The 26,839-nt window shown below is 48.3% G+C and overlaps 1 protein-coding gene across 1 annotated transcript in view; it reads left to right on the forward strand.

The window, feature by feature from the left end:
• LOC132386086 (beta-1,3-N-acetylglucosaminyltransferase lunatic fringe-like) overlaps nt 1-26,839 on the forward strand; it is a 53,967-nt gene that overhangs the window by 13,405 nt on the left and 13,723 nt on the right. The window contains exons 2-4 of the mRNA XM_059958381.1: nt 18,779-18,827; nt 22,088-22,190; nt 24,041-24,194. Of these exons, the coding sequence (XP_059814364.1) occupies nt 18,779-18,827; nt 22,088-22,190; nt 24,041-24,194 (306 nt within the window). The remainder of the gene's footprint in view (nt 1-18,778; nt 18,828-22,087; nt 22,191-24,040; nt 24,195-26,839) is intronic.

Raw genomic sequence — 26,839 nt, forward strand, 5'->3', positions numbered from 1 at the left:
CCTGCACTTGATTTCCATGGCAACTGTGTCTCCCATCCCCCAACCAATCCCTCACTCACCACCAACCCTCACAGACACCGCACACTCCAATGCCTCACTCACTACCGACCCTCACAGACACCCCACACTCCAATGCCTCACTCACCACCGACCCTCACAGACACCCCACACTCCAATCCCTCACTCACCACCGACCCTCACAGACACCCCACACTCCAATGCCTCACTCACTACCGACCCTCACAGACACCCCACACTCCAATGCCTCACTCACCACCGACCCTCACGGACACCCCACACTCCAATGCCTCACTCACCACAGACCCTCACAGACACCCCACACTCCAATCCCTCACTCACCACCGACCCTCACAGACACCCCACACTCCAATCCCTCACTCACCACCGACCCTCACAGACACCCCACACTCCAATGCCTCACTCACCACCGACCCTCACGGACACCCCACTCTCCAATCCCTCACTCACCATCGACTCTCAGAGACACCCCACACTCCAATCCCTCACTCACCACCGACCCTCACAGACACCCCACACTCCAATCCCTCACTCACCACCGACCCTCACAGACACCCCACTCTCCAATCCCTCACTCACCACCGACCCTCAGAGACTCCCCACACTCCAATCCCTCACTCACCACCGACCCTCACAGACACCCCACACTCCAATGCCTCACTCACCACCGACCCTCACAGACACCCCACACTCCAATGCCTCACTCACCACCGATCCTCAGAGACACCCCACACTCCAATCCCTCACTCACCACCGACCCTCACAGACACCCCACACTCCAATCCCTCACTCACCACCAATCCTCAGAGACACCCCACTCTCCAATCCCTCACTCACCACCGACCCTCACAGACACCCCACACTCCAATGCCTCACTCACCACCGATCCTCAGAGACACCCCACACTCCAATCCCTCACTCACCACCGACCCTCAGAGACACCCCACACTCCAATCCCTCACTCACCACCGACCCTCACAGACACCCCACACTCCAATCCCTCACTCACCACCGACCCTCAGACACCCCACTCTCCAATCCCTCACTCACCACCGACCCTCACAGACACCCCACACTCCAATCCCTCACTCACCACCAATCCTCAGAGACACCCCACTCTCCAATCCCTCACTCACCACCGACCCTCACAGACACCCCACACTCCAATGCCTCACTCACCACCGATCCTCAGAGACACCCCACACTCCAATCCCTCACTCACCTCCGACCCTCAGAGACACCCCACACTCCAATCCCTCACTCACCACCGACCCTCAGAGACAACCCACACTCCAATCCCTCACTCACCACCGACCCTCACAGACACCCCACACTCCAATCCCTCACTCACCACCGACCCTCACAGACACCCCACACTCCAATCCCTCACTCACCACCGACCCTCAGAGACAACCCACACTCCAATCCCTCACTCACCACCGACCCTCACAGACACCCCACACTCCAATCCCTCACTCACCACCGACTCTCACAGACACCCCACACTCCAATCCCTCACTCACCACCGACCCTCACAGACACCCCACACTCCAATCCCTCACTCACCACCAATCCTCAGAGACACCCCACTCTCCAATCCCTCACTCACCACCGACCCTCACAGACACCCCACTCTCCAATCCCTCACTCACCACCGACCCTCAGAGACTCCCCACACTCCAATCCCTCACTCACCACCGACCCTCACAGACACCCCACACTCCAATGCCTCACTCACCACCGACCCTCAGAGACACCCCACACTCCAATGCCTCACTCACCACCGACCCTCAGAGACACCCCACACTCCAATGCCTCACTCACCACCGACCCTCAGAGACACCCCACTCTCCAGTCCGGCAACAGCCTGATGCCCACAGCCACAGTCCTGACTCCCAACACCCCCACTGCCCAGCCCCTACACCCACACTCATAAACATGGGATCTGCAGAAGCTGCAAGACCAGGGAAAAACACACAAGATGCTGGAGGAGTTCAGCAGGTCGGACAGCGTCTATGGGGAGGAATAAACCGTCGACATCTTGGGCCAAGAACCTTCTTCAAGGAATGAGAGAGGTTCAGAGAAAGGGCAGACATCCTGCCACTTTCCATCTTGAGATTCATTCACTTGCAGACATTTACAGGAAAATTAAGAAATACAATATTTATGAAACCCTATACCAAATCAAAGCCTGTCAGGCAACCAATGCGCAAAAGAATCAACTGAAATAATGCTCCGAACCCGGGTTGTAAAGAGCTGTGAGTTTGTAGGGCGTCGAATCAGTTCAGAGTTTGGGTGAGTGAGGTTGTCCACAATGGTGAAGGAGCCTCATGTTGTAGGGTAATAACTGTTCCTGAACCTGGTGGTGTGGAATCTGAGGCTTCTGTGCCTCCTTCCTGATGGTAGTCGTGAGAAGGGAGCACGCCCTGGGTGGTGGGGGTCCCTGATCATGGAAGGTGGTGGAAAATGTTTCAATTAGTCAGGCTGGTTTGACCTTATATTATGTCGGCTACTTTTCTAATATGCGCTGTCGGGTGCAGCTGGCAAGACAGTATTTATGGTCCAGGCCTCATTGTCTGGAGAAGGTGGAGGTTTGTCTTCCCAATGCTCTCCACTCCCTGCTGACACAGGAGTGCAAATGCTGCGGTCTGGAGCAAAAGAAAAGCTAGTGGCAGAACTCAGCGTGTCGTCGTTAAGATAAAGCTTCATTTCTCCCGAAGGAAATTATTCTTGCTCAGTCAGAAATGTATACTTTAAAATAAAAAGTGTAAGTATTGAGGTGCAAAAAACACAAAATATGCATTTAAAAAGTAGTAGTGCAAAACACAGATGTGCTTTGAAACCATAAGCATGTACTTGAGGAGGAGGAGTTGTAGAGTCTTGGAGCCACGGGGAGAAAGGGTCTCCTGTGGCGTTTAGTGATGCGTCTCGGTGGAATCGATCTGTTACTAAAGATGCTCCTCTGTTTGTCCAGTATGTCATGGAGGGGGTGAGAGGGATTTTCCATAATGCTCAGCTCCTTCTGTGGCACCCTTCACTCAGACACAACCACCGGGGAATCCGGTTCCACCCCCCAAGCAGACCCAGCCTTCCTGATGGGCTTATCCACCTTCTTGCCGTCAGCTGCTCTCCCCCTGCAGACCACGGCGTGGAGTAGAAGGCCGGCCACCGCTGAGTCGTAGGGCATCTGCAGCAGAGTGCCGCGGATGCTACTGACCGGAGCCTCCTCAGGAAACGCAGTCGGCTCTGCCCCTTCTTGAACCGAGCCCCAGTCTCATTTATTGTCCGGGTGAGTTCCCAGGTCCTGGATGACTTCCACATCCGTTCCCTTGATGGAAATGGGAATGCCGGGCGTTTTCGCCTTCCTGAAGTCCAACTCCTGCGTCTTCGTGATGTTGAGCCTGCACCACCCAACCAAGTGAAGTGTTCATTTAGAAATAAAGGAGTGTAGCCAGCCCTTCCAGCTCAGTGAGTCCCTGCTGTCCGTTTACACCAGTGTCATCAATTAACCTACCAACCGGTCCGTCTTTGGACTGTGGGAGGACACCGGAGCACCCAGAGGAAACCTGGACGTTCGCAGGGATAACGAACTCCTTCCAGTCCGTGGTGGGAATGGTACTCGGGCTTCTCCCATTCCCACAGCATTCAGACAGGCATTTGAAAAGTATCCTGCCTTCGTGATAGTGGGGTGGGGCTAAAAGAATACCCCCCCCCCCTCCACCCTGAGTGTCATCTTGGGAACCAGTGGCAACACAGGTCGATAAAGTTAATGGAATAGTTGCTTTTACTAGCTGAGGCATTGGGTTTAAAAGTCAGGAGGCTATGTTGCAACTCTGGTTAGGCCACATCTGCAGTATTGCGCTCAGGTCTGGTCACCCCGCTATAAGGAAGGATATTGAGGCTTTGAAGAGAATGCAGAAGAGGTTTTCCGGGGTACTGCCTGGTTTGGAGGCTGGGCAAGCTCGGCTTGCTTTCTTTGGAGATCCGGAGGCTGTTCACTAGATTTTGAGAGGCTTCAAAAGAGTGGACAGAGAGTATGTTTCCCAGAGGGCATGCACTAAAGGTTAGAGTGGGTAGGTTGAAAGGGGGATGTTTTTACTCAGAAAACGCGGAATGCACTGCCTGGTGTGGGGGCAGAGGCAAATTCAATAGAGGCTTCTAAGAGACATTTGGACAGGCAGGTGGATGTAAGGACAAAGGAGGGATCTGGACATTGTGTAGGTAGACAGGAAGGATTAGTGTTTTGGTGTTTTTAATTTGCTTTTTAGCTGATTTGGCACAACACTGTGGGCTGAGTGGTCTGTTCCCATGCTGTACTGTTCTGTGTTCAATACTGAGGGGACTTCAGTTCCGTTTTACCGCCTGTGCTGAGTGAGTCATAGTACCAAAAGCCCCACCCTGCCCCACACTCATGGTTAGACATGAAGCGTGCAGAAAAGAGGAAACGGGCCTGTTAGTTCCCCACTCTTACACTTCCTACAGACTTTATTCAAGTCAAAAAAAGGAAGTTGTTCAATGCAGTTAATCTGGCATCCGGAGAACTTCTCTTTCATTACAGCTCATGCACCCGAAAACAGTCAAAAATAAACCCTGCTGACTCTTTTCTCAGCAAATTGTTTTTAAGATGTTTCTTTGGAAACCAAGCTCGAAATGCTGATGATTTATCCAGTCCATAGTCAGCAAAGGCTCAGGGGATGAACCAATGACCTTCCTGAGGCAGAGTCCCCACGTTTCTCATCACTCCTCTCATGCCCTCCGTCACGTTTAATTTTGCAGGCGGCTGTGTGTTGTGAGAAGGCAATGGGACTTTTACTGAGGCTTTAATGGCACAGCATTCATCCAATCGGTTCCTGAGTATTTGATGGTCAATCATAACACACACACACACACACACACACACACACACACACACACACACACACACACACACACACACACACACACACACACACACACACACACATACACACACACACACACATACACACACACACACACACACACACACACACACGTCTCTCTCTCTCACTCTCTCACACAGCTCAGGTCTCACTCACTCTCTCACACACACACACACACACACACACACACACACATACACAGAGTGCAGGTCTCTCTCTCTCACACTCTCTCTCACACACACACACACACACACACACACACACACACACACACACACACACACAGAGTGCAGGTCTCTCTCTCACACTCTCTCTCTCACACACACTCTCTCTCTCACACCCTCTCTCTCTCACTGTCTCACTCACACACACACACAGACAGAGCGCAGGTCTCTCTCTCTCACACTCAGCACAAAATGCTGGAGGAACTGGCAAAATGCAGGATCTCCCAGTGGCCACCCATTTCAATTTGACTTCCCATCCCCAGTCTGATACATCTGCCCCGACCTCCTCCACTCAAATTTAATCAAACATTTCCCAAGCTACTTCTCTGAAAGACCTTTCATAGAACCATAGAACATTACAGCACAGAAACAGGCTTTTTGACTCTTCTTGGCTGTGCCGAACCATTTTTCTGCCTCGTCCCACTGACCTGCACCTGGACCATATCCCTCCATACACCTCTCATCCATGTACCTGTCCAAGTTTTTCTTGAATGTTAAAAGTGAGCCCGAATTTACCACTTCATCAGGCAGCTCATTCCACACTCCCACCACTCTCTGTGTGAACAAGCCCCCCCCCCCAATGTTCCCTTTAAACTTTTCTCCCTTCACCCTTAACCCTCCCCTAGCCTCAGTGGAAAAAGCCTGTTTGCATTCACTCTATCAATACCCATCATAATTTTATATACCTCTATCAAATCTCCCCTCATTCTTCTACGCTCCAGGGAATAAAGTCCCAACCTATTCAACCTTTTTCTGTAACTCAGTTTCTGAAGTCCTGGCAACATCCTTGTAAACCTTCTCTGCACTCTTTCAACCTTATTAATATCCTTCCTGGAATTCGGTGACCAAAATTGCACACAATACTCCAAATTCGGTCTCACCAATGCCTTATACAACCTCACCATAACATTCCAACTCTTATACTCAATACTTTGATTTATAAAGACCAATGTACCAAGAGCTCTCTTTACTACCCTATCTACCTCTGATGCTATTTTTAGGGAATTTTGTATCTGTATTTCTAGATCCCTCTGTTCTACTGCACTCCTCAGTGCCCTACCATTTATCTTGTATGTTCTACCTTGGTTTTTCCTTCCAAAGTGCAATACCTCACACTTGTCTGTATTAAACTCCATTTGCCATTTTTCAGCCCATTTTTCCAATTGGTCCAAATCCCTCTTCAAGCTTTGAAAACCTTCCTTACTGTCCACTACACCTCCAATCTTTGTATCATCAGCAAATTTGCTGATCCAATTTACCACATTATCGTCCAATCATTAATATAGATGACAAATAACAATGGACCCAGCACTGATCCCTGTGGCACACCACTAGTCACAGGCCTCCACTCAGAGAAGCAATCCTCCACTACCACTCTCTGGCTTCTCCCATTGAGCCAATGTCTAATCCAATTTACTACCTCTCCATGTATACCTAGCGACTGAATCTTCCTAACTAACCTCCCATGTGGGACCTTGTCAAAGGCCTTACTGAAGTTCATGTCGACAACATCCCCTGCCTTCCCTTTATCCACTTTCCTTGTAACCTCCTCGAAAAACCCTAACAGATTTGTTAAACATGACCTACCATGCAGAAAGCCCTGATAAGTCCCTGTCTATCTAAATACTTGTAGATCCTATCTCTTAGTACTCCTTCCAATAATTTACCTACTACTGACGTCAAACTTACCGGCCTATAATTTCCCAGCTTACTTTTAGAGCTTTCTTTAAACAACAGAACAACATGAGCTATCCTCCAGTCCTCCGGCACCTCACCCGTAGATACCAACATTTTAAATATATCTGCCAGGGCCCCTGCAATTTCAACACTCGTCTCCTTCAAGGTCCGAGGGAATACCCTGTCAGGTCCTGGGGATTTATCTACTCTGATTTGCCTCAAGATAGCAAGCACCTCCTCCTCTTCAATCTGTGTAGGTTCCATGACCTCACTACTTGTTTACCTCATTTCCGTTGACTCCATGCCAGTGTCGTTAGTAAATACAGACGCAAAAAAACCCATTTAATATCTCTCCCATTTATTTTGGTTCCATACATAGCCGACCACTCTGATCTTCAAGAGGACCGATTTTATCCCTTATTATCCTTTTGCTCTTAATATACCTGTAGAAGCTCTTTGGATTATCCTTCACCTTGACTGCCAAAGCAACCTCATGTCTTCTTTTAGCCCTCCTGATTTCTTTCTTATGTATTTTTTGCACTTTTTATACTCCTCAAGTACCTTATTTGCTCCCTGTTTCCTATACATGTCATACATCTCTCTCTTCTTCTTTATCAGAGTTCCAATATCCCTCGAGAACCTTTGGAGTAACTAAATACGTTGTGGGATTCTTTTGCCACGCGCAAAATGCTGGAGGGACTCAGCAGGTCAGGCAGCATCTATGGAGGGGAATAAAGTATTTACATTTTGGCCCAAGACCCCTCATCATGTTGGGAAAGGAAAGGGAAGAAGCTGGAATAAGGAGGCGTAGGGGGAGGGAAAGAGTTACATGATGGCAGGTTATAGGTGAAGCCAGGTGAGTGGAGAGGCGAGGGGGATGATGTAAGAAGCTGGGAGGTGATAAGTGGAAGAGGCAAAGAGCTGAAGAGGAAGGAATCTGACAGAAGAGCAGGAATAAGCAGGAAAAAAAAAAGCAGGAATAGGGGCACAGGGGGAGGTGATAGACAGGTGAGATGGTAACCAGATGGGGAATAGAAAAGAGAGAAAGAGGAAGGAAGGAGTAATTACCAGAAGTTAGAGAAATTGATGTTCATGCCATCAGCTTGGTGGCTACCCAGATGATATAAATGTTAAAGTCTACGCATCTCTGGCAACCAACTGAGCCAGTCCCATTCTCCCAAGTCAATCCAGTTTCCTTTCAGAATCCTCAATCATCTCCACTTCCACCTTCCTCTCAGCCCCTTCCGTCCACCCCAGGCGAAGGCCCCTTCTTTCTAGTTGAGACGCTGAGAGGTGTGGGTACAGGACAGGTGGCTCTCAATCTGAATGTGTGGACCCTCCACACTTGGCTCGTGCTTCAATCCTCGCGACAGAATCCGTTACCCGGAAGAGAAACCACAAGGTGTTTGATGTCTGAGCTGAGCAGGGTGCTTGTGGTTGACCAGAGTAGTGTGTTGGAAGTAGAAGGCAGTGTGGGATGTAGACTTGGCGAGAGTTTGAACTGGAGTAGGAACGCAGGAACAGAAGAAGCAAGTGTTTCTGTGAATTCTACAGTATGCCAAAGTCAGATTGTTGATTAACGCACAGTCTGAACAGTTGAATTTAAAACAGAAATGGGAGAGAACAAAAGTCACCACAGTGGGGTGGGGGGGGGGCAGAGTGTGAGTGTGTGTGTGTGGGGAGGGATGGAAATGTGTGGGTTGAGGCTGGACTGATGGGATTTAGAATATTAAAATAAGCATGTGATGCTTTATAAGGAATTGGTCAGCTTGCACTTGGAGTGTTGTGAGCAATCTTGGGCTCCTTTTCTCAGAAAGGAGGTGCTGGCATTGGAGATGCTCCAGAGAAGGCTCACAAGTGTGCTCCCGAGAATGAGGAGCGTTTGGTGGCTCTGGGCCTGTACTCACTGGAGTCTAGAAGAATTAGGTGGGATCTCTTTGAAATCTATCGAGTACTGAAAAGCCTAGATAGAATGGACTTGGAGAGGATGTTTCCAATAGTGGGTGAGTCTAGGACCAGAGGGCACAGCCTCAGAAAAGAGGGACGTCCATTTAGAACAGACATGAGGAGGAGGAATTTCTTTAGCCAGAGGTGGTGAATCTGTGGAATTCATTGGCACAAACGGCAAAGTCATTAGTTATATTTAAAGTGGAGGTTGAAAGGTTCTTGATTAGTAAGGGCGACAAAGGTTATGGTGGAGAAGGGGATTGAAGGGGAAAATAAATCAGCCACGATAGAAAGGTGGAGCAGATTTGATGGACCGAATGGCCTAATTCTGCTCCTGTGCCTTTGTGTCTTATGAGAGGTCCGTGTATCCAAAGCACAGACCTTGCATTACTAAGAAGAATCTGGTGGACATGCTTGTCGAAGCTTTGATAAGATACGAGGAAAATTAGCATAGCCATTTAGGGTTGAGTGTGGTAGGCTAGGAGGACATAAAGCCAGCAGGAAACAGTTGGGCTGAATGGCCTGTGTCTTGGTCAATATCAATGTACCATAGAAAGCATCCTAAGATGGCTTGGTATGGCAATTGCTCTCTCTGAGACTACAAACAACTGTAGAGGCTTCAGGTTCAAATTTTGATTTTTTTATTACATGTAATTTGAGATGAACAGTGAAATGTGTCCATTTGAGTTGACAACCAACACAACCTAATGATGTGCTGGGGTAGCCACCCATTTCAGTGCCAACAGACAGGAGGTACCTAATAAAATGGCCACTGTGTGTATGTTTGTGACCTTCTGCTTCAAGGTTTGAAGTGTTGAGCATTCGGTGATGCTCTTCTGCACACCACTGTTGTAACGTGTGGTTATTTGAGTTACTGTCACCTTCCTGTCAGCTTGAACCAGTCTGGCCATTCTCCTCTGACCTCTCTCATTAACACGGTGTATCACCCACAGAGCTGCTGCTCACTGGTTGTTTTTTGTTTTTCACTCCACTCTCTGTAAACTCTAAAGACTGTTGTGTGTTAAAATCCCAGTAGATCAGCAGTTTCTGAAATACTCAAACCACCCCATCTGGCACCAAGAATCATTCCACGGTCAAAGTCACTTAGATCAGACTTGTTTCAATAACAGATGTTCGGGCTGAACAACAACTGAACCTCTTGACCATGTCTGCATGCTTTTATGCATTGAGTTGCTGCCACGTGATTGGCTGGTTAGATTAACTGGCAGGTGTACCTAATAAAGTGGCCAGTGAGTGTCGCCTGCCCACAATGCTCAACAGAACATTAAAAAATAGAACATGCTAAGCAAGGAACAAGAGCAACAAATGAAATCCTGTACTCCCCACCTTCCCATCCATGCATGTACCGCAGAGCAGACCATCTGCTTCGGCCTCGACCCAGGCTCTGGCTAGTCAGGCCCTGACTGGCCATCTTCTTGTGAGAGCATCACAGAAACCCCCTCCACTTACTGCCACTCAGCACATCCTCTACATATTCCCTTTCAGTGGGAAGAAGATACAAAAGATTGTAAACATCTACCACCAGGCTTGAGGACCACCTCTATCCTGCCGGTGCAGGAGGTCCCTGAGTACGTTAAGATGGGCTTCACATATGGTGTTGTAGCAGTTAGTGTAATGCTTTACAGTGCCAGCAATTGGGGTTCAATTCCTGCCATAGTCTGTAAGGAATCTGGTCATTTTCCCCGTGACCCTTTGGGTTTCCTCCCACATTCCAAAGACATAGAAAACCTACAGCACAATACAGGCTCTTCAGCCCACAAAACTGTGCTGAACATGTCCTTACCTTAGAACTGCCTAGGCTTACCTATAGCCCTCTATTTTTCTAAGCTCCATGTACCCACCCAGGAGTCTCTTAAAAGACCCTATTGTTTCCACCTCCACCATCGTTGCCAGCAGCCCACTCCACACACTCCCCACTCTGCGAAAAAAAAACAAAAAAAAACTTAACCCTGACATCTCCTCTGTACCGACTTCCAAGCACCTTAAAACGATTCCCTCTTGGGCTAGCCATTTCAGCCCTGGGAAAAAGCCTCTGACTATCCACACGATCAATGCCTCTCGTCATCTTATACACCTCTATCAGATCACCTCTCATCCTCCATTGCTCCAAGGAGAAAAGTCCGAGTTCACTCAACCTATTCTCATGAGCACGCTCCCCAATCCAGGCAACATCCTTGTAAATCTCCTCTGCACCCTTTCTATGGTTTCCACATCCTTCCTGTAGTGAGGTGACCAGAATTGAGCACAGTACTCCAATCAGGGTCTGACCAGGGTCCTATATAGCTGCAACATTACCTCTTGGCTCTTAAACTCAAGCTCACGATTGACGAAGGCCAATGCACCATATGCTTTCTTAACCACAGAGTCAACCTGCACAGCAGCTTTGAGTGTCCTATAGACTCGGTCCCCAAGATCCTTCTGATCCTCCACACTGCCAAGAGTCTTGCCATTAATACTATATTCTGCCATCATATTTGACCTACCAAAATGAACCACCTCACACTTATCTGAGTTGAATTCCATCTCCCACTTCTCAGCCCAGTTTTGATCCTATCAATGCCCCGCTGTAACCTCTGACAGCCCTTTCTTGAACAAGAAACAACTTCCGCAACCCTCCAATCCTCTGGAGCCTCTCCCGTCCTCATTAATCATGCAAAGATCATTGCCAGAGGCTCAGCAATCTCCTCAATTGCTTTTCACAGTAGTCTGGGGTACATCCCATCCAGTCCCGGTGACTTATCCAACTTGATGCTTTCCAAAAGCTCCAGCACATCCACTTTCTTAATATCTACATTCACAAGTTTTTCAGTCCACTGCAAGTCATCCCTACAATCACCAAGATGCTTTTTCATAGTGAATACTGAAGCAAAGTACTCATTAAGTATCTCTGCCTTCTCTTCCGATTGTCGACAATTGATTGGTCCTATTCCCTCATGTCTTATCCCCTTGCTCTTCACATACTTGTAAGAATGCCCTGGGGTTTTCCTTAATCCTGTCTGCCAAGGCCTTCTCATGGCCCCTTCTGGCTCTCCTAATTTCATTCCTCAGCTCCTTCCTGCTAGCCTTATAATCTTCTAGACCTCCATCATTACCTAGTTTTTTGAACCTTTTGTAAGCTCTTTTCTTCTCTTCTTGACTAGGTTTACAACAGCCTTTGTACACCATGGTTCCTGTACCCTACCATCCTTTCCCTGTCTCATTGGAATGTATCTATGCAGAACCCCACACAAATATCCCCTGAACATTTGCCACATTTCTTCCATATGTTTCCCTGAGAACATCTATTTCCAATTTATGCTTCCAAGTTCCTGCCTAATAGCCTCATATTTCCTCATACTCCAATTAAGCATTTCCCTAACTTGTCTGTTCCAATCCCTCTCCAATGCTATGGTAAAGGAGATAGAATTGTGATCACTATCTCCAAAATGCTCTCCCACTGAGAGACCTGACACCTGACCAGGTTCATTTCCCAATACCAGATCAGGTACAGCCTCTCCTCTTGTAGGTTTATCTACATATTGTGTCAAGAAACCTTCCTGAACACACCTAACAATTCCACCCCATCTATACCTCTCACTCTAGGGAGATGCCAATCAATATTTGGGAAATTAAAATCTCCTACCACAACAACCCTGTCATTATTACACCTTTCCAGATTCTGTCTCCCCATCTGCTCCTCGATGTCCCTGTTACTATTGGGTGGTCTATAAAAAAACACCCAGCAGAGTTATTGACCCCTTCCTGTTCCTAACTTCCACCCACAGACAACCTCTATAGACAACCTCTCCATGACTTCCTCCTTTTCTGCAGCTGTGATGCTATCTCTGATCAACAGTACCATGCCCTCACCTCTTTCGCCTCCCTCCCTGTTCTTTCTGAAACATCTAAGGCCTGGTTAGGGTTAGTAAATTGTGAGCATGCTATGCTCGCCGGCTGCCCCCAGCACACCCTCGCACCGTGTTAGTCGTTAACACAAAGGATGCATTTCACTGTATGTTTCGTTGTAAAAGTGACATATAAAATTATTATGTTTTATCTTCACCTTCTACTTGGTTCTGACCTTGCACCTTACCACACTTTCCCTGTCACTGCGATACTTCATCCTGCATTCTGTTATTGACTTTCTTTGTTCTGCCTCGAGGTCATTTCAGTGCAATAATACTGATGGATGGAATGCAAGGCAAAGGTTTTCTGTTCCTCTGTACAAGAACAAACTTAAGGTCGCTTGTTGTACGAAAGCATGCATTGTCAAGGGTGTTGTGCCAGACAGAAACATAGAAAATTTACAGCACAATACAGGCCCTCGGCCCACAAAGCTGTGCCGAACATGTCCCTACCTTAGAAATTACTAGGCTTACCTATAGCCCTCTATTTTTCTAAGCTCCATGTACCTATCTAAAAGTCTCTTAAAAGACCCTACCGTATCCGCCTCCACCACCGTTGCCGGCAGCCCATTCCACGCACTCACCACTCTCTGAGTAAAAAACATTCCCCTGACATCTCCTCTGTACCTACTCCCCAGCACCTTAAACCTGTGTCCTCTTGTGGCAGCCATTTCAGCCCTGGGGAAAAAGCCTCTGACTATCCACACGATCAATGCCTCTCATCATCTCAATGCCAGTCAGCAATCAAAGGCCTCTGTGAGGTGACTTATCTTGTCTGTCAAACGGCAGCGGGCTGGGATCTGAACGGAGATCGGCGGAATGGGCGCCACATTAGCCGCGGGGCGCTGGAGTTCAGAGTTCAATCCGCCTCTGTCTGTAATGACAAACAGGAGGAATTCTGCAGATGCTGGAAATCCAGAGCAACACACACACAACGCTGGAGGAGCTCGGCAGTCAGGCAGCGTCTATAGAAATGAATAAGCCCCTGACTTTCTGGGCTGAGACCGTTCTTCAGGACTGGAAAGGAAGTTGGGGGGGGGAGAACGCCAGAATAAAAAGGTGGGGGGGGGGGAAGGAGGATAGGTGAAGCCAGGTGGTGAGGTAAAGGGCTGGAGAAGGTAGATGAGGAGAGTGGGACCCCGGGGGAAGTGATAGGCAGGTGAGAAGAGGTAGGGAGAGGGAAATTTGTTTACTGGAGGGAGAAATCGATGTTCATGCCATCAGGTTGGAGGCTACCCAGGTGGAATATAAGGTGCTGTCCCTCCATCCGAAGGGTGGCCTCATCGTGGCACAAGACCGACAGGTCAGGGCGCGAATGGGCATCGGAATTGAAACGTTTGGTCACTGGAGTGACCGCTTGTGGCGGATGGAGCGGAGGTGCTCGGCGAAGCTGGTCCGCGTCGAGTTTGTACGTTCTCCCCCCTGACTGCGTGGGTTTCCTCCCACAGTCCAAAGACGAACTGGCTGGTGCGTTAATTGGCGTTTCCTGTGGTGAGGCTGGAGTTCAGTCGGGGGCCACTGGGCTGTGCGGCGGGAAGGGCCGGATCCTCGCTGTATCTCTAAATAAATACAGCGAGCAGCAGAAGGCACAGAAACGTGTCGGACAATTAGTTAAGCCTGGACATTAACGAAGCCACAATAACCACAGCAGCAGCCGTTGTACTGCGCAGCCTGAGTCACAAAGGACGTTTCACACTTCACAATGCCGCCTCTTTCAGGGCAGGGGTTCAGCTCATTAAGCGTGGAGAAGAGCGCAGTTAAACCGTCTGACAGTCCGACAATGGGCGGGTGGATGGCTGAGGAGGGGAGTGGGCGGGCAGATGTTCAAATCTGGGTGTCCCGCTGACTTGACCCTCTCTGGCCAGCACCGAGTCAGTCAAAGCGATCTCTCTCTGCCCCTGGACGGAGGGTGGGACGCGGCTGAAGAGTCAATATTTGAATGCAGTTCTGGTTTCTCACAGGGAAAGGAATTTTAATCATGGACTCCTAGGATTGAACTTCAGTGGCGTGGGACCTGTACTGAATCTATTCGGATTTGCGACCTCCCCTTCCTCGCCCCTTCCGCCCCCTTCCTCGCCCCTTCCCCCTTCCTTGCCCCTTCCACCCCTTCCTCGCACCTTCCCTCTTTCTTGACCCCCTTCCTTGCCCCACTTCCTCACTCCCTCCCCCTCCTCACTCTCCCCCAAACCCCCGCGCCCTTCCTCCTCACCCTCCTTCACCCCCCCACCTTGCTCGCCCCCCCTGCCCCCCTTCCTCGATTTTCTTGTGCAGGGGACAGGTGGCTGGGGGAGGGAGGGATGAAGTAAGAAGTTGTAAGGTGATGGGTAAAGGGCTGAAGAAGGAGAAATGTTAATGGAGAGAAGAGCAGGCCGTGGGAGAGACGGAGGGGGGGGGGGGTGGGGACCAGAGGAGAAGGGCTGAGAGAGCAACTGTAGTGGGGAACGGAGAGAGAGATGGAGGAAGAGGAAGTCTTAGAAATCGATATTCACAGACAGGATGTGTGCCTAGTTAGACACTTCCGTTGTAACTATGACAACCCCAAACCTCAAAGTGAAACAGTGATGTGGTAGAATGTAGGGCTCAGTATAACCAAGTCCTTCGGCCCACAACGTCTGCCTTGAACACGATTATGAACTGAACTAGATCTCTTCTGCCTGCAGATCATACGTACTTCTCCATTGCTTGAATACTCCAGACTGTCTTAATTACACTTCCTCTGGCAGCCTGCTCCAAGCACCAGAGCTCAACAGATCCCAGATCTCTGATTTCACTCCTACAGCACAAAGGAGACCGTATGGCCCTTTGGGTCCATTCTAGCTCCCATGGGAGCATTCCTGTGAATCCGAGACTTGGTGACATCATCAAAGAGACAGGGATGACCCACCCACAGTGTTCCCACTGCCTGGGATTCCCGTTGGTCAGCTCATCCCAGGACAGAATCTGTAAAGTTCAGCTGGTGGGTCTCGGCCTGAAATGTCCTCTGATTATTCCTCACCAAAGATATTGTCTGACCGGCTGAGATCCCCCGGCATTTTGTGGGTGTTGCTCAGTTCCTTTCTGTTTCACTGACCTCCCCCACCCACCCACCTCCATCTTGGGTTGTTCTTGTTTCACTGAACCCCTCCCTCCCCACCTCCATCTTGGGTTGTTTCACAAAGGGAAATGCCAGGTGGGTGGCACCTCGCCTCAGCACAATGGTAGGGTTCAACCTGTGATTGGCCATCATTACTTATTTATTGAGACGCAGCACAAACCAGGCCCTTCCGGCCCTTCGAACCACGTCGCCTAGCAACCCCTGATTGACCCTAGCCTAATCACGGGACAATCTACAATTATCCTATTAACTGGTAGGTCTTTGAACTGCGGGAGGAAACTGGAGCACCCAGATAAACCAGCGGGGAGGAAGCATAGAGAGTCTCTACAGATCACGATGGAATTGAACTCTGAACTCTGACCCCTGAACTCAAATGGCATTGGACTAACTGCTATGCCCCATTAGGCTTGGTTAAGTTTGTCTCTGTTGAATCAGATTTGTTATCATTCTCTCATCTGCAGTGAAATTGGTCATTCTGATCACCAGTAAACGCATCAAATTGCGATAAATTACAAAATAGTGCACGAAAAGTAATAACGAGGGAGTGGTTATGGTTCATGGACCATTGAGAAATCTGATGGTGGAGGGGAAGAAGCTGTTCCTTAAGTGTTGAGTGTGTGTCCTCAGCCTCCTGTGCCCCCTCCCTGATGGTAGTAATGAGAAGTTGGCTCATCCTGGGTGGTGATGGTTCTTATTGATGGATGGTGCCTTCTTGAGGCATCTATTTGTGAAGATGTTCTTGCTGATGGGGAGGGTTGTGCCCAAGATAGGTGTCCAGATAGGTCAAGTTTATTGTTGTTTAACTATATATCAGACAAGATAACACTTCTCCAGTCCAGGACGTAAAGCTCAGTAGCTGACAAATCACAAGTATAACACAAAAACTTAGGAAAGTAAGAATTAAATCTACAAGCGAAATAAGCATAGATAAACCAAGTAATGTGCATGAATTAAATATTGTAGGATACAGTACAAATTATCTGGTGACACTTTGAATGCAATGGGGCGGGGAGTTCAGGAGCCTAATGGCCTGAGGGAAGAAGCTGTTTTCCATCCTGACCGTTCTCGTCTTTATGCACCGGAGTCTCCTGCCTGATGGGAGGACGTCGAAGAGGATGCTGGATGGGTGGGAGGGATCCTGGATAATACTAAGGGTATGCAGCGCTCCTGATAAGTAACCTCGATGGATGGTAGGGAGACCCCTATGATGCTCTCAGCCATTCTCACAGTCCTTTGTAAGGTCTTCTGGCCTGATGGTTGCTGCTTCCATACCAGATGGAGATGCAGCTTAAAGCTGACCATGATGGTTACTGCTCAAGCTCACATGTTACCAAAGCTGCTCCCGAGATGCCAGCCCCAGTACTTAAGGGGGAGTGAGGTGAGCCCTTTCCCCTTGGACCGACGGGTTTCTCCCGTGGCCCCCCCCCAACCCAGCGGGAAGTTACAAAGCACTAAGGGCAATGGTCTTTCCCTCCCGGCGCTCCCCTCCCACACTTGCCATGGTGTCCTAGCACTGGTGACCGGGGTTTGATTTCGGCTGCTCGCCCTGTGACCGAGGGTTCCCTCCCTCATTCCAAAGGTGTATGGTTCAGGGGCTGTGCAGTAGTGTGGCAGTTAGCGTAATGCCAACGGCCCAGGTTCAATTCCTCGACCGCGTGGAAGGAGTTCGTACGTTCTCCCCATGACCGCGTGGGTTTCCCCCGTGCACGCGCGGTCTGGTCCAGCAGTCCAAAGACGTTCGGGTTAGGGGCAGCACGGTGGCTGTTACAGTATCAGTGATCGGATAACTGTGGGAAATTGCCTGAAATGAGCTTGTACCACGTGAATTTCCCCTGGCCGGTCTGGTCCCGCAGTCCAAAGATGTTCGGGTTAGGGCTCCCAAGTTGAGGGCATCCTACGTTGGTGCTGGAAGCGGGGCAACACTTGCGGGCTGCCCCCGGCACGTTGTGAGCAAGGACACAGACGATGCATCTCACCCTGTTTTATTATACTTGTGACAAATGAAGCTACTCTTCAGTGGGTTAACTGGTCATGGGTGTAATTGGACGGCAGAGGCTCGCTGGGCAGAGGGGCTTGCTGTTATTATAAAAATCAATAAAATAGAAACGTTGGGGTTTTGGTAGGGCTCTTGGTAACTGGAGGAACCAGATGGGGATGAGCATTCCAGTGTATTTTGTTTGGCCGGCTCACCTTAGTGTAGATTGCTTTCTAACACTCGTATGTTTTGGTCCTGTATAAAGTTAAATAATTTTTGGAGAGATGTTTTTAGAACATTATCGCAAGTCATAGGTTTGGACCTATAACCTAATTCACTTACGGCAATCTTTGGGATCACTCCAAAGGAAGCAGGAAATGTTCCTGCTTCTGCTCATCGTACAATAGCGTTTTCAGCTTTATTGGCTAGGAGAGCTATTCTATTGTATTGGAAAGATCCCACTCCACCCACTAGCTTGTTCTGGCTCTCCTCCATTATATCGTGTCTGAGCTTGGAGAAAATTAGAATCGGACGTTTGATACATCTTTTAAATTGGAGCAAATCTGGTGACTTTTCATTCAATATTTTCATATGATTTAAATTTTCTTCTTCTTTTACTTTTTTAGGTAATCTTTTTTTTTCCATCTCCGTGAAGTTTCAGATTTGACCAGAAGGATTTTTCCAATTTTTTTGTAATTATATCCTCAAATGGACTGCCCAGTCTTCTTTTTTTTTTGTTTTAGGTTAGCTTAGTGGGTTTTTTTTCTTCACGTAATAGAAATTTTGAGTTTTTTATGAATTGTTAAGAGGAGTTGTGGTTCCTTTTATTTAGTAGCTCAATATTGTACTGTACATGATTTTGACAGTGTACACTCCTTTCTTTGTATCCTTATTGAAATATGCATTTGATATAACTTCTCTGATTTGTATTTATCCTTATTTTTTTAAATCAACAAAAAAAGATTGAAAATGAAATGAGATTGCCTTCTAACAGTTCTTCTTTCCTTCTTTACCAGACGTATATCTTCACGGATGGTGATGATGAGGAGCTGAAGACCAGGACAGGTGTGACTAACTCTTTACTTGATAGGTGATTAGTGTCTGAGCTGGTTAGATTGGTTCATTATTGTCAAGTAATCTTAGTAAACTACAGAAAGCATCCTACCTGGATCCATTACAACTTGGTATGTCAACAGCTCTGTATGTGGCCTCCTCCCCCCTCACCAGGCCTCATCGATCACCCGCCAGCCTGTCCTCCTTCCCCTCCTCCCACCACCTTATTCTCGCTCCTTTTCCCTTCCTTTCCAGCCCTGATGAAGAGACTCTGCCCGAAACATTCACTGTTTATTCCACTCTGTAGGTGCTGCCTGACTTGCTGAGTTTTGTGTTGTGCTCTGGATTTCCAGCATCTGCAGGATCCCTTGTGTTTAAGAAGTTGCAGGGAGTTGCGGACACAGCTCAGCACCTCAGGGAAACCAGCCCCCACCGCTCTTCATGGACTCTGTCTACACTTCCCACTGCCTCAGTGAAACAGTGAATCAAAGACCTCCCCCAACCCAGAAATTCTCTCTTCACCCCCTCCCATCTGGCATAAGATTAAAAAAAGCCTGAAAGCACATCCCACCAGCGTCTAACCTGCAGTTATAAGAATATTAAATTGTTCCCTTGTGTGATATATATATATTTATTTATTTAGCAATCCTGCGCGGAATCAGCCCTTCCGGCCTTTCAAGTCACGCCGCACCAGCAACCCCGATTAACCCTCACCTAATCACGGGGCAATTTACAATGCCCAGTTACCCCTCCTGGCACATCCTCGGCCTGTGGCAGGAAACCAGAGCACCTGGGAAAGCCCACGCATTCCACGGCGAGGTCTGACAGGACGGTGCCAGAATTGAACTCTGAACTCCGGAAGATCCCGAGCTGTAATCGCTACGCTACCGTGGCCCCCAAGCCCCCTCTACATCGCTGTGATCCTGCACCGTCGCTGTAGCCGTTACACTTTATTCTGCATCCTGTTATTGTTCTACCTCAACACACTGTGTAACGATCTGATCTGTATGAACAATGTACAAGACAATCTCCGTACACAATAATAAACCAATTCCAATTCAAAATGGCACGCTGGTCTTCACTGGGTTTAGGAGTTGGGCAGCTATGTTGCTGTTTATATATGACATCGGTGAGATCCCACTGTGGGTATCGTGCACAGATTTGGTCACCCTAATGTAGCAGCGATGTTATTAAACTGGAAAAAGTGCAGAAAAGATTTGCCTGAACTTGGGGCCTGAGTTACAAGGAGGGTTGTGAGGTTGCCGAGCCTAGGACTTTATTCAATAGACAACAGACAATAAACAATAGGTGCAGAAGTAGACCATTCGGCCCCTCGAGTCTGCACCGCCATTCTGAGATCATGGCTGATCATTCACTATCAATACCCAGTCCCTGCCTTGTCCCCATATCTCTTGATTCCCCTATCCATCAGACATCTATCTAGCTCCTTCTTGAAAGCATCCAGAGAATTGGCCTCCACCGTCTTCCGAGGCAGTGCATTCCAGACCCCCACAACTCTCTGGGAGAAGAAGTTTTTCCTCAACTCTGTTTTAAATAACTGACCTCTTATTCTCAATCCATGCCCTCTGGTACTGGACTCTCCCAACATCTGGAACTTATTTCCTGCCTCAATCCTATCAAATCCTTTAATTATCTTAAACGTTTCAATCAGATCCCCTCTCAATCTCCTCAATTCCAGCGTGTACAAGCCCAATCTCTCCAATCTCTCTGCGTAAGACAGCCCTGCCATCCCAGGAATCAACCCAGTGAATCTACGCTGCACTTCCTCAATTGCCAGAATGTCCTTCCTTAAACCTGGAGACCAAAACTGTACACAATATTCCAGGTGTGGTCTCACCAGGGCCCTGTACAAATGCAAAAGGACATCCTTGCTCTTGTACTCAATTCTCCTTGTAACAAAGGCCAACATTCCATTTGCCCTCTTCACTGCTTGTTGCACTTGCTCATTCACCTTCATTGACTGGTGAACTAGGACTCCTAGGTCTCTTTGCATTTCTCCCTTACCTAACTCTACACCGTTCAGACAATACTCTGCCCTCTTGTTCCTGCTTCCAAAGTGGATAACTTCACATTTATTCACATTGAATGACATCTGCCAAGTATCTGCCCACTCACCCAGCCTATCCAAGTCTCCCTGTATTCTCCTAACGTCCTCTTCGCATGTCACACTGCCACCCAGTTTAGTATCGTCAGCAAACTTGCTGATATAGTTTTCAATGCCCTCATCTAAATCGCTGACATAAATTGTAAAGAGCTGTGGTCCCAATACAGAGCCCCGTGGTACTCCACTAGTTACCTCCAGCCAGTCCGAGAAACACCCATTCACTGCTACCCTTTGCTTTCTATCTGCCAATCAGTTTTCTATTCATGTTGAAACCCTGCCCCCAATGCCATGAGCTCTGATTTTACTCACCAATCTCCTATGTGGCACCTTATCGAATGCCTTCTGAAAATCTAGGTATACAACATCCACTGGCTTACCCTCGTCTAACATCCTTGTTACACCCTCAAAAAACTCCAACAGATTAGTCAAGCATGATTTGCCCTTGGTAAATCCATGCTGGCTCGGCCTAATCCTATTACTGCCATCAAGATGTGCCACTATTTCGTCCTTAATAATGGACTCAAGCATCTTCCCCACGACTTCTTATAGGGTCATGAGCAGCTTGGACAGGGAGAGGGAGTACACACTGTCTTTCCCAAGGAGGGTGTGCTGAAAGCAAGGGGGAATAGGTTTCACAAGAGACTCTGCAGATGCCGGAAATCTGGAGCAACACATGCAAAATGCTGGAGGAGCTCAGCTGTTCGGGCAGCATCTGTGGAAATGAATAAACAGTCGAAGTTTCAGGCTGAGACCCTTCAGTGGGACTGGCAAAGGTGGGGGTGGGGCAAGGAGCCAAAATATGAACACATATGTAAGGTCAGGGGTGAGAGATTTAAAAGCGACATCAGGGGCAACAGTTCATGCAGAGGGTGCTACGTATTAGGAATGAGCTGCCAGAAATGGTGGTTGAGAGGAACATGTCAGCGACATTTAAGAGGCAACTAGAAAAATATGTGAAGAGGAGAAATTCTGAGGGCCAGGGACTAAATGTGAGCAGAAGGGGCCTGATTGCTGGGCAGTACAGTTGGCACAGACAAGTTGGGCTGAAGGGCCTGTTCTGTGCTCGTTGTCTCTGTGTTTAAGAAATTTCAGTTACCATTCTCTCTTTCTCTCTCTCTGGCCATGTCTTACCTCTAACCTCTCACAGGTCACCGGGTCATCAATACCAATTGCTCTTCTGCCCACAGCCACCAAGCCTTGTCATGCAAGATGGCGGCGGAGTTCGATGTGTTTGTGGCATCACGCCTGAGGTAGGTTACCGGGGCGGTGCGTGGCAGAGGTAACAACGCAGTGTGGGTGAGCAGGGAGCGTCAGGGCTGGGGCAGCGGAGGCAGTGGCTAGTTGTTGCACGCCCTTCATAGAGCCACCGAGCTCCGTAAGGCACAGAAAGATTTCCGTTTCGGGCTCCATATCTACCTCACCAAGGGGTAGAGTCTGTACAACACTGCAGGGCAGACAGTTGCAAAGATTCACAGCTCACTCTCAGAGTTAGGGCATCCAAGGAAGGATGGGCTGGTACCGGAGAGGGTTCAGATGAAGTTCATGTATGAGGAACATCTGATGGCTCTAGTCCTGTACTCGCTGGGGTTTTGATGAATGAGGAGGGATCTCATTGAAACCTGTAGAAATGCCTAGAGAGCGAGTAGATGTGGAGAGGATGTTTCATATAATGGGCAAATCTAGGACCAGCAGGCAGAGCCTCATAATAGGGTGAGATCCCTTTAGAAAAGAAAGGAGGAATTTCTTTAGCCAGAGGGTGGTGAATCTGTGGAATTCATTGCCACGGACGGCTGTGGAGGCCAAGTCGTTGCGTGTATTTAAAGCAGAGGTTGATAGGTTCGTGATTTATAAGGGCATCAAAGGTGATGGGGAGAAGGCAGGAGAATGGGTTGAGAGGGAGAATCCCAATGGAGTTCATCAGTCCTGAATCCACTTACTTCCATTCTGTCCAAGGATTGTTTTTCCTTTTACTGAGATACAGTGATAAGCATTGTATTCTTGCAGTCCATACAGACCATTCTCTATGTGCTCTCACACACACTCCACCACTCTCTGGCACACTCCACACTATTTGCACAGTTGCCGACCTCACCCCTCACCCCTCCACAAACGGCCAGCCTCCCATTGATTTCCCCTTCCCCATCGGAACCAGCGTCCGCACTCTGGCTTCACCGGGGGCCTTTGCTCCGAGCAGCTCATTGGACCCTCTGTCTGGGTGAGGGAGAGTCACACCTAGGCCTTTCTCCCTGAGCCTGACTTCCTCCCCACACACCCTCTCACCACTCTGAAGTCCACCGTCCAGGCTCTGAGTGACCGCTGATGTTGGCAGCCCACTCTTCAAAAGCCAAAGCTCAAAGTAAACATTACCAAAGTACACACACGTCACCATACGCTACCCCGAGATTCATTTTCTTGCAGGTATCCACAGCAAATGCAAGAAAAACAACACGATCGATGAAAGGCCGCAGCCGACAGGGCAGACAAACAATGATTTCATTGAATTGACAAGATCTCATTGAAATAGTGGGACAGAACTGAGGGGCTGAGTGGCCAGTTCCCACTCCGTTTCCTCTCATGCACTTGTGAGTGGTAATTAGTGGCGTGTAGGTGGATCATTGCTGTATGAAGCGCCATCTAGCGATGGAAGGTAGCAGGTACATGGGGAATGTCAACACCAAAGTTGAGTAAATTAATTATCCAAGTACATATATGTCACCCTGAGATTCATTATCTTGTAGGCATTTACAGTAAACCCAAGAAACATAATCGAATCAATGAAAGGCCACACCCTACAGGATGGACAAACAAGCAATGTGCTAAATAGAACAAAGAAAATAATAATGATTATAATATTAAATATCAAGAACATGAGATGAAGAACCCTTGAAAGGGAGGCCATTGGTTGTGGGAACAGTTCAGTGTTGAGGCAAGTGAAGATATTCACTGTGGTTCGGGCGCACGATAGTTGATGGGTTGTAACTGTCCCTGAATCTGCTGGTATGGGCCCTGAGGCTCCTGTATCTCCTTTCTGATAGCAGTGCTCTGTTCAGTGGTGCGGAAGGCTTACCCCTGCCCCTCTTCTCTCTGCCCCTCTCTCCAGGTGGTTCTGCCACGTCGACGACGATAACTATGTCAACGTCCGCGCTCTGCTCGAGCTCCTGTCCAGCTTCCCCCCGACGCAGGACGTCTACGTGGGAAAGCCCAGCCTGGACCGGCCAATTGAGGCATCTGAGAAGCTGCCCAACAATAAAACGGTGAGCGGCTCCAGACTTCCCAGCGACAGGAATCCCGCTGGAATTTAAATTTCACTCGGCGCGGTACGGTGTGTAGCGTTTAGTGCAGTAATTTTATAGCACCAGTGATCACCGATTAGGTTTGATTCCTGCCACGGTCTGTAAAGAGTTTGTAGATCCTCCCTGTGGCTGTGTGGGTTTCTTCCAGGTGCAAAGGAAAGATGTGCCAGGAAGGATTAATTTGTTTCTGGCGTGCTTTGTTGGCAACAGAAGCGTGGCACCCAGCACAATCCTCACCGGCTTGATGTGAGGCACGTAGCACCTTGACGTACATGTGATAAATAAAGCCAATCTTAAAACAGTTACTAATTGCAGGGAGTGTAAAGAGAAAATTGACAAGGACGTTGCCTGCACTTGAGGACCTGAGTTACAAGAAAAGATTAAGACTTCATTCCCTGGAGCGTAGGAGAATAATGGGAGAGTTATTGAGTCATCAAGCACGACAACACAGAAATCTAGTGTTGTCTGTCTAGTCTGTGCAAAACTGCTGTTCTGCCTAGTCCCATCAAGCCACACCCAGACTACAGCCCTCCATACCTCTCCTCCCAGCCATGTACCTATCCAAACTTGTCTTAAATGTTGCAATCATCCACCACCTCTACTGGCAGCTCGTTGCACTCTCACCACGCTCTGAGTGAGGAAGTTCTCCTTAAGTATTCCCCTTTCAGCCTTACCTCTGACCTCTCATTCTAGTCTCACCCAACCTCATGGAAAAAGCCTACGTGCATTTACCCATCTGGACCCTTCATAGATTTGGCACAAAATGATGATAATGACCGCTCATAATTTCATATACTGCTATCAAATCTCCCCTCATTCTGCTACACTCCGGGGAATAAAGTTGTAACCTATTCAACCTTTCCGTATAACTCAAGTCCTCACACCCAACAGCATCCTTGTAAATCTTCTCTGTACTCTTTCTACCTTCCCTACAGGTAGGTGACCTGAACTGCACACAATACTTCAAATTTGGCATTACTAACATCTTGTACAATTTCATCATGGCATCCCAACTGCTGTACTCAATACTTCGATTTAGGAAGGGCAATAGAAGTATCCAAATCAATGAGGGGTAGAGATGGGGTGAATCCATTAGGGCTTTTTCCCCTCAGGGTGAGTGAGACAAGAGCAAGAGGTCATAGGTTAAGTGTGAAAGGTGAAATATTTAAGGGGAATCTGAGGAAGAGCTTCTGCTCTCAGAGGGTGGATCAAGCTGCCAGAAGAAGTGATGGTTCCTTCTATTGTTTAAGAGAAGTTTGGATGGGCACATGGATGAGGAGCAGTTTGAAGGCTGCAGGTAGATGGGACTAGGCAGAAGACCAGATCATTATGGACTGGATGACTGAAGGGTTTGTTTCTGTGCTGTAGTGTTCTCTGACTCTAAGGAATAGAGTTGAGGAAGTTGTGGACTGGTATGCCATTCCAGCTCCTGGCACATCATCTTCCTGGAACCATAAGACACAGGGAGTGGAATTAGACGGAATGGAGTCCACTCTGCCATTCCATCATGCCTGATTTATTATCCCTCTCAACTCTATTCTCCTGCTTTCTCCCCAAAACCTTTAATACCCTGACTAACCAAGAAACTAGCAACCACTGCCTTGAGTACACTCAATGACTCAGCCTCCACAGCCATTTGTGGCAATGAATTCCACAGATTCACCACCTTCTGGCTGAAGAAATTCCTCCTCATCTATTCTTTGGCTCTGCTTTCCGGTCCCAGACTCCCCCACTATAGGAGACATCCTCTCCACATCCATACTATCTAGGCCTTTCAATATCTGATAGGCTTCAATGAAATTCCCCCTCATTCTTCTAAACTCCAGTGAGTATAGAAACGCTCCTCGAACATTAACATTAACGTTCTTTTCATTCCCAGAATTATTCTCCTGAACCTCCTTTGGACCTTTTCCAAGGCCAGCACATCTTTTCTCAGATGAGGGACCAAAAACAGCTTACAATACTGCAAGCTCAGCCTGACCAATGCTTTATAGAGCCTCAGCATTACATCCTTGCTTTCATATTCTCGTCCTCTTGAAATAAATGCTAACATTGCATTTGTCTTCCTCACCACCGACTCAACCTGCAAGTTAACCTTTAGGGAATCCTGCACAAGGACTCCCAAGTCCCCTTTGCACCTCTGACTTTTGAATTTTCTACCTATTTGGAAAACAGTGACCCTACAGGAGCCAAAGCATAAAGCCCCGACTTCAGCCAACTTCAGCTCTCCGGGTCATTGACGCACGCAATAGGTGTGTGCTCCTCTTGGAGGATCGAGGTAGAGTGGAAAACTTAATTCTGCATCATGGCTTGGTGTCGTCAGCGGCTCTGCACGTGACCGTAACACACAGCGTCCCCATCACGACATCCCCTTCCACCTGTTTCTGTACCGTACGATGGGGTGGGTATGTTGAAGTGTTTGCATCAGTGGGAGAATTGTGAAGGAGGCTACGTCTCTCCAAGCTGAGAGACTAGGCATTTGAAACTGAGCGGCGTAGAAATTTCTTCTCGCAGTGAATGGTGACCCTCTGGAGTTTTATACCCTGGAGTGTCATGGAGGCCGAATCCTCTAAAGAGAGGTAGATAATTGTTGTTGCATTATGTAT

The sequence above is a fragment of the Hypanus sabinus genome, unplaced genomic scaffold, assembly GCF_030144855.1.
Source record: "Hypanus sabinus isolate sHypSab1 unplaced genomic scaffold, sHypSab1.hap1 H_9, whole genome shotgun sequence".
Classification (NCBI taxonomy): Eukaryota; Metazoa; Chordata; class Chondrichthyes; order Myliobatiformes; family Dasyatidae; genus Hypanus; species Hypanus sabinus.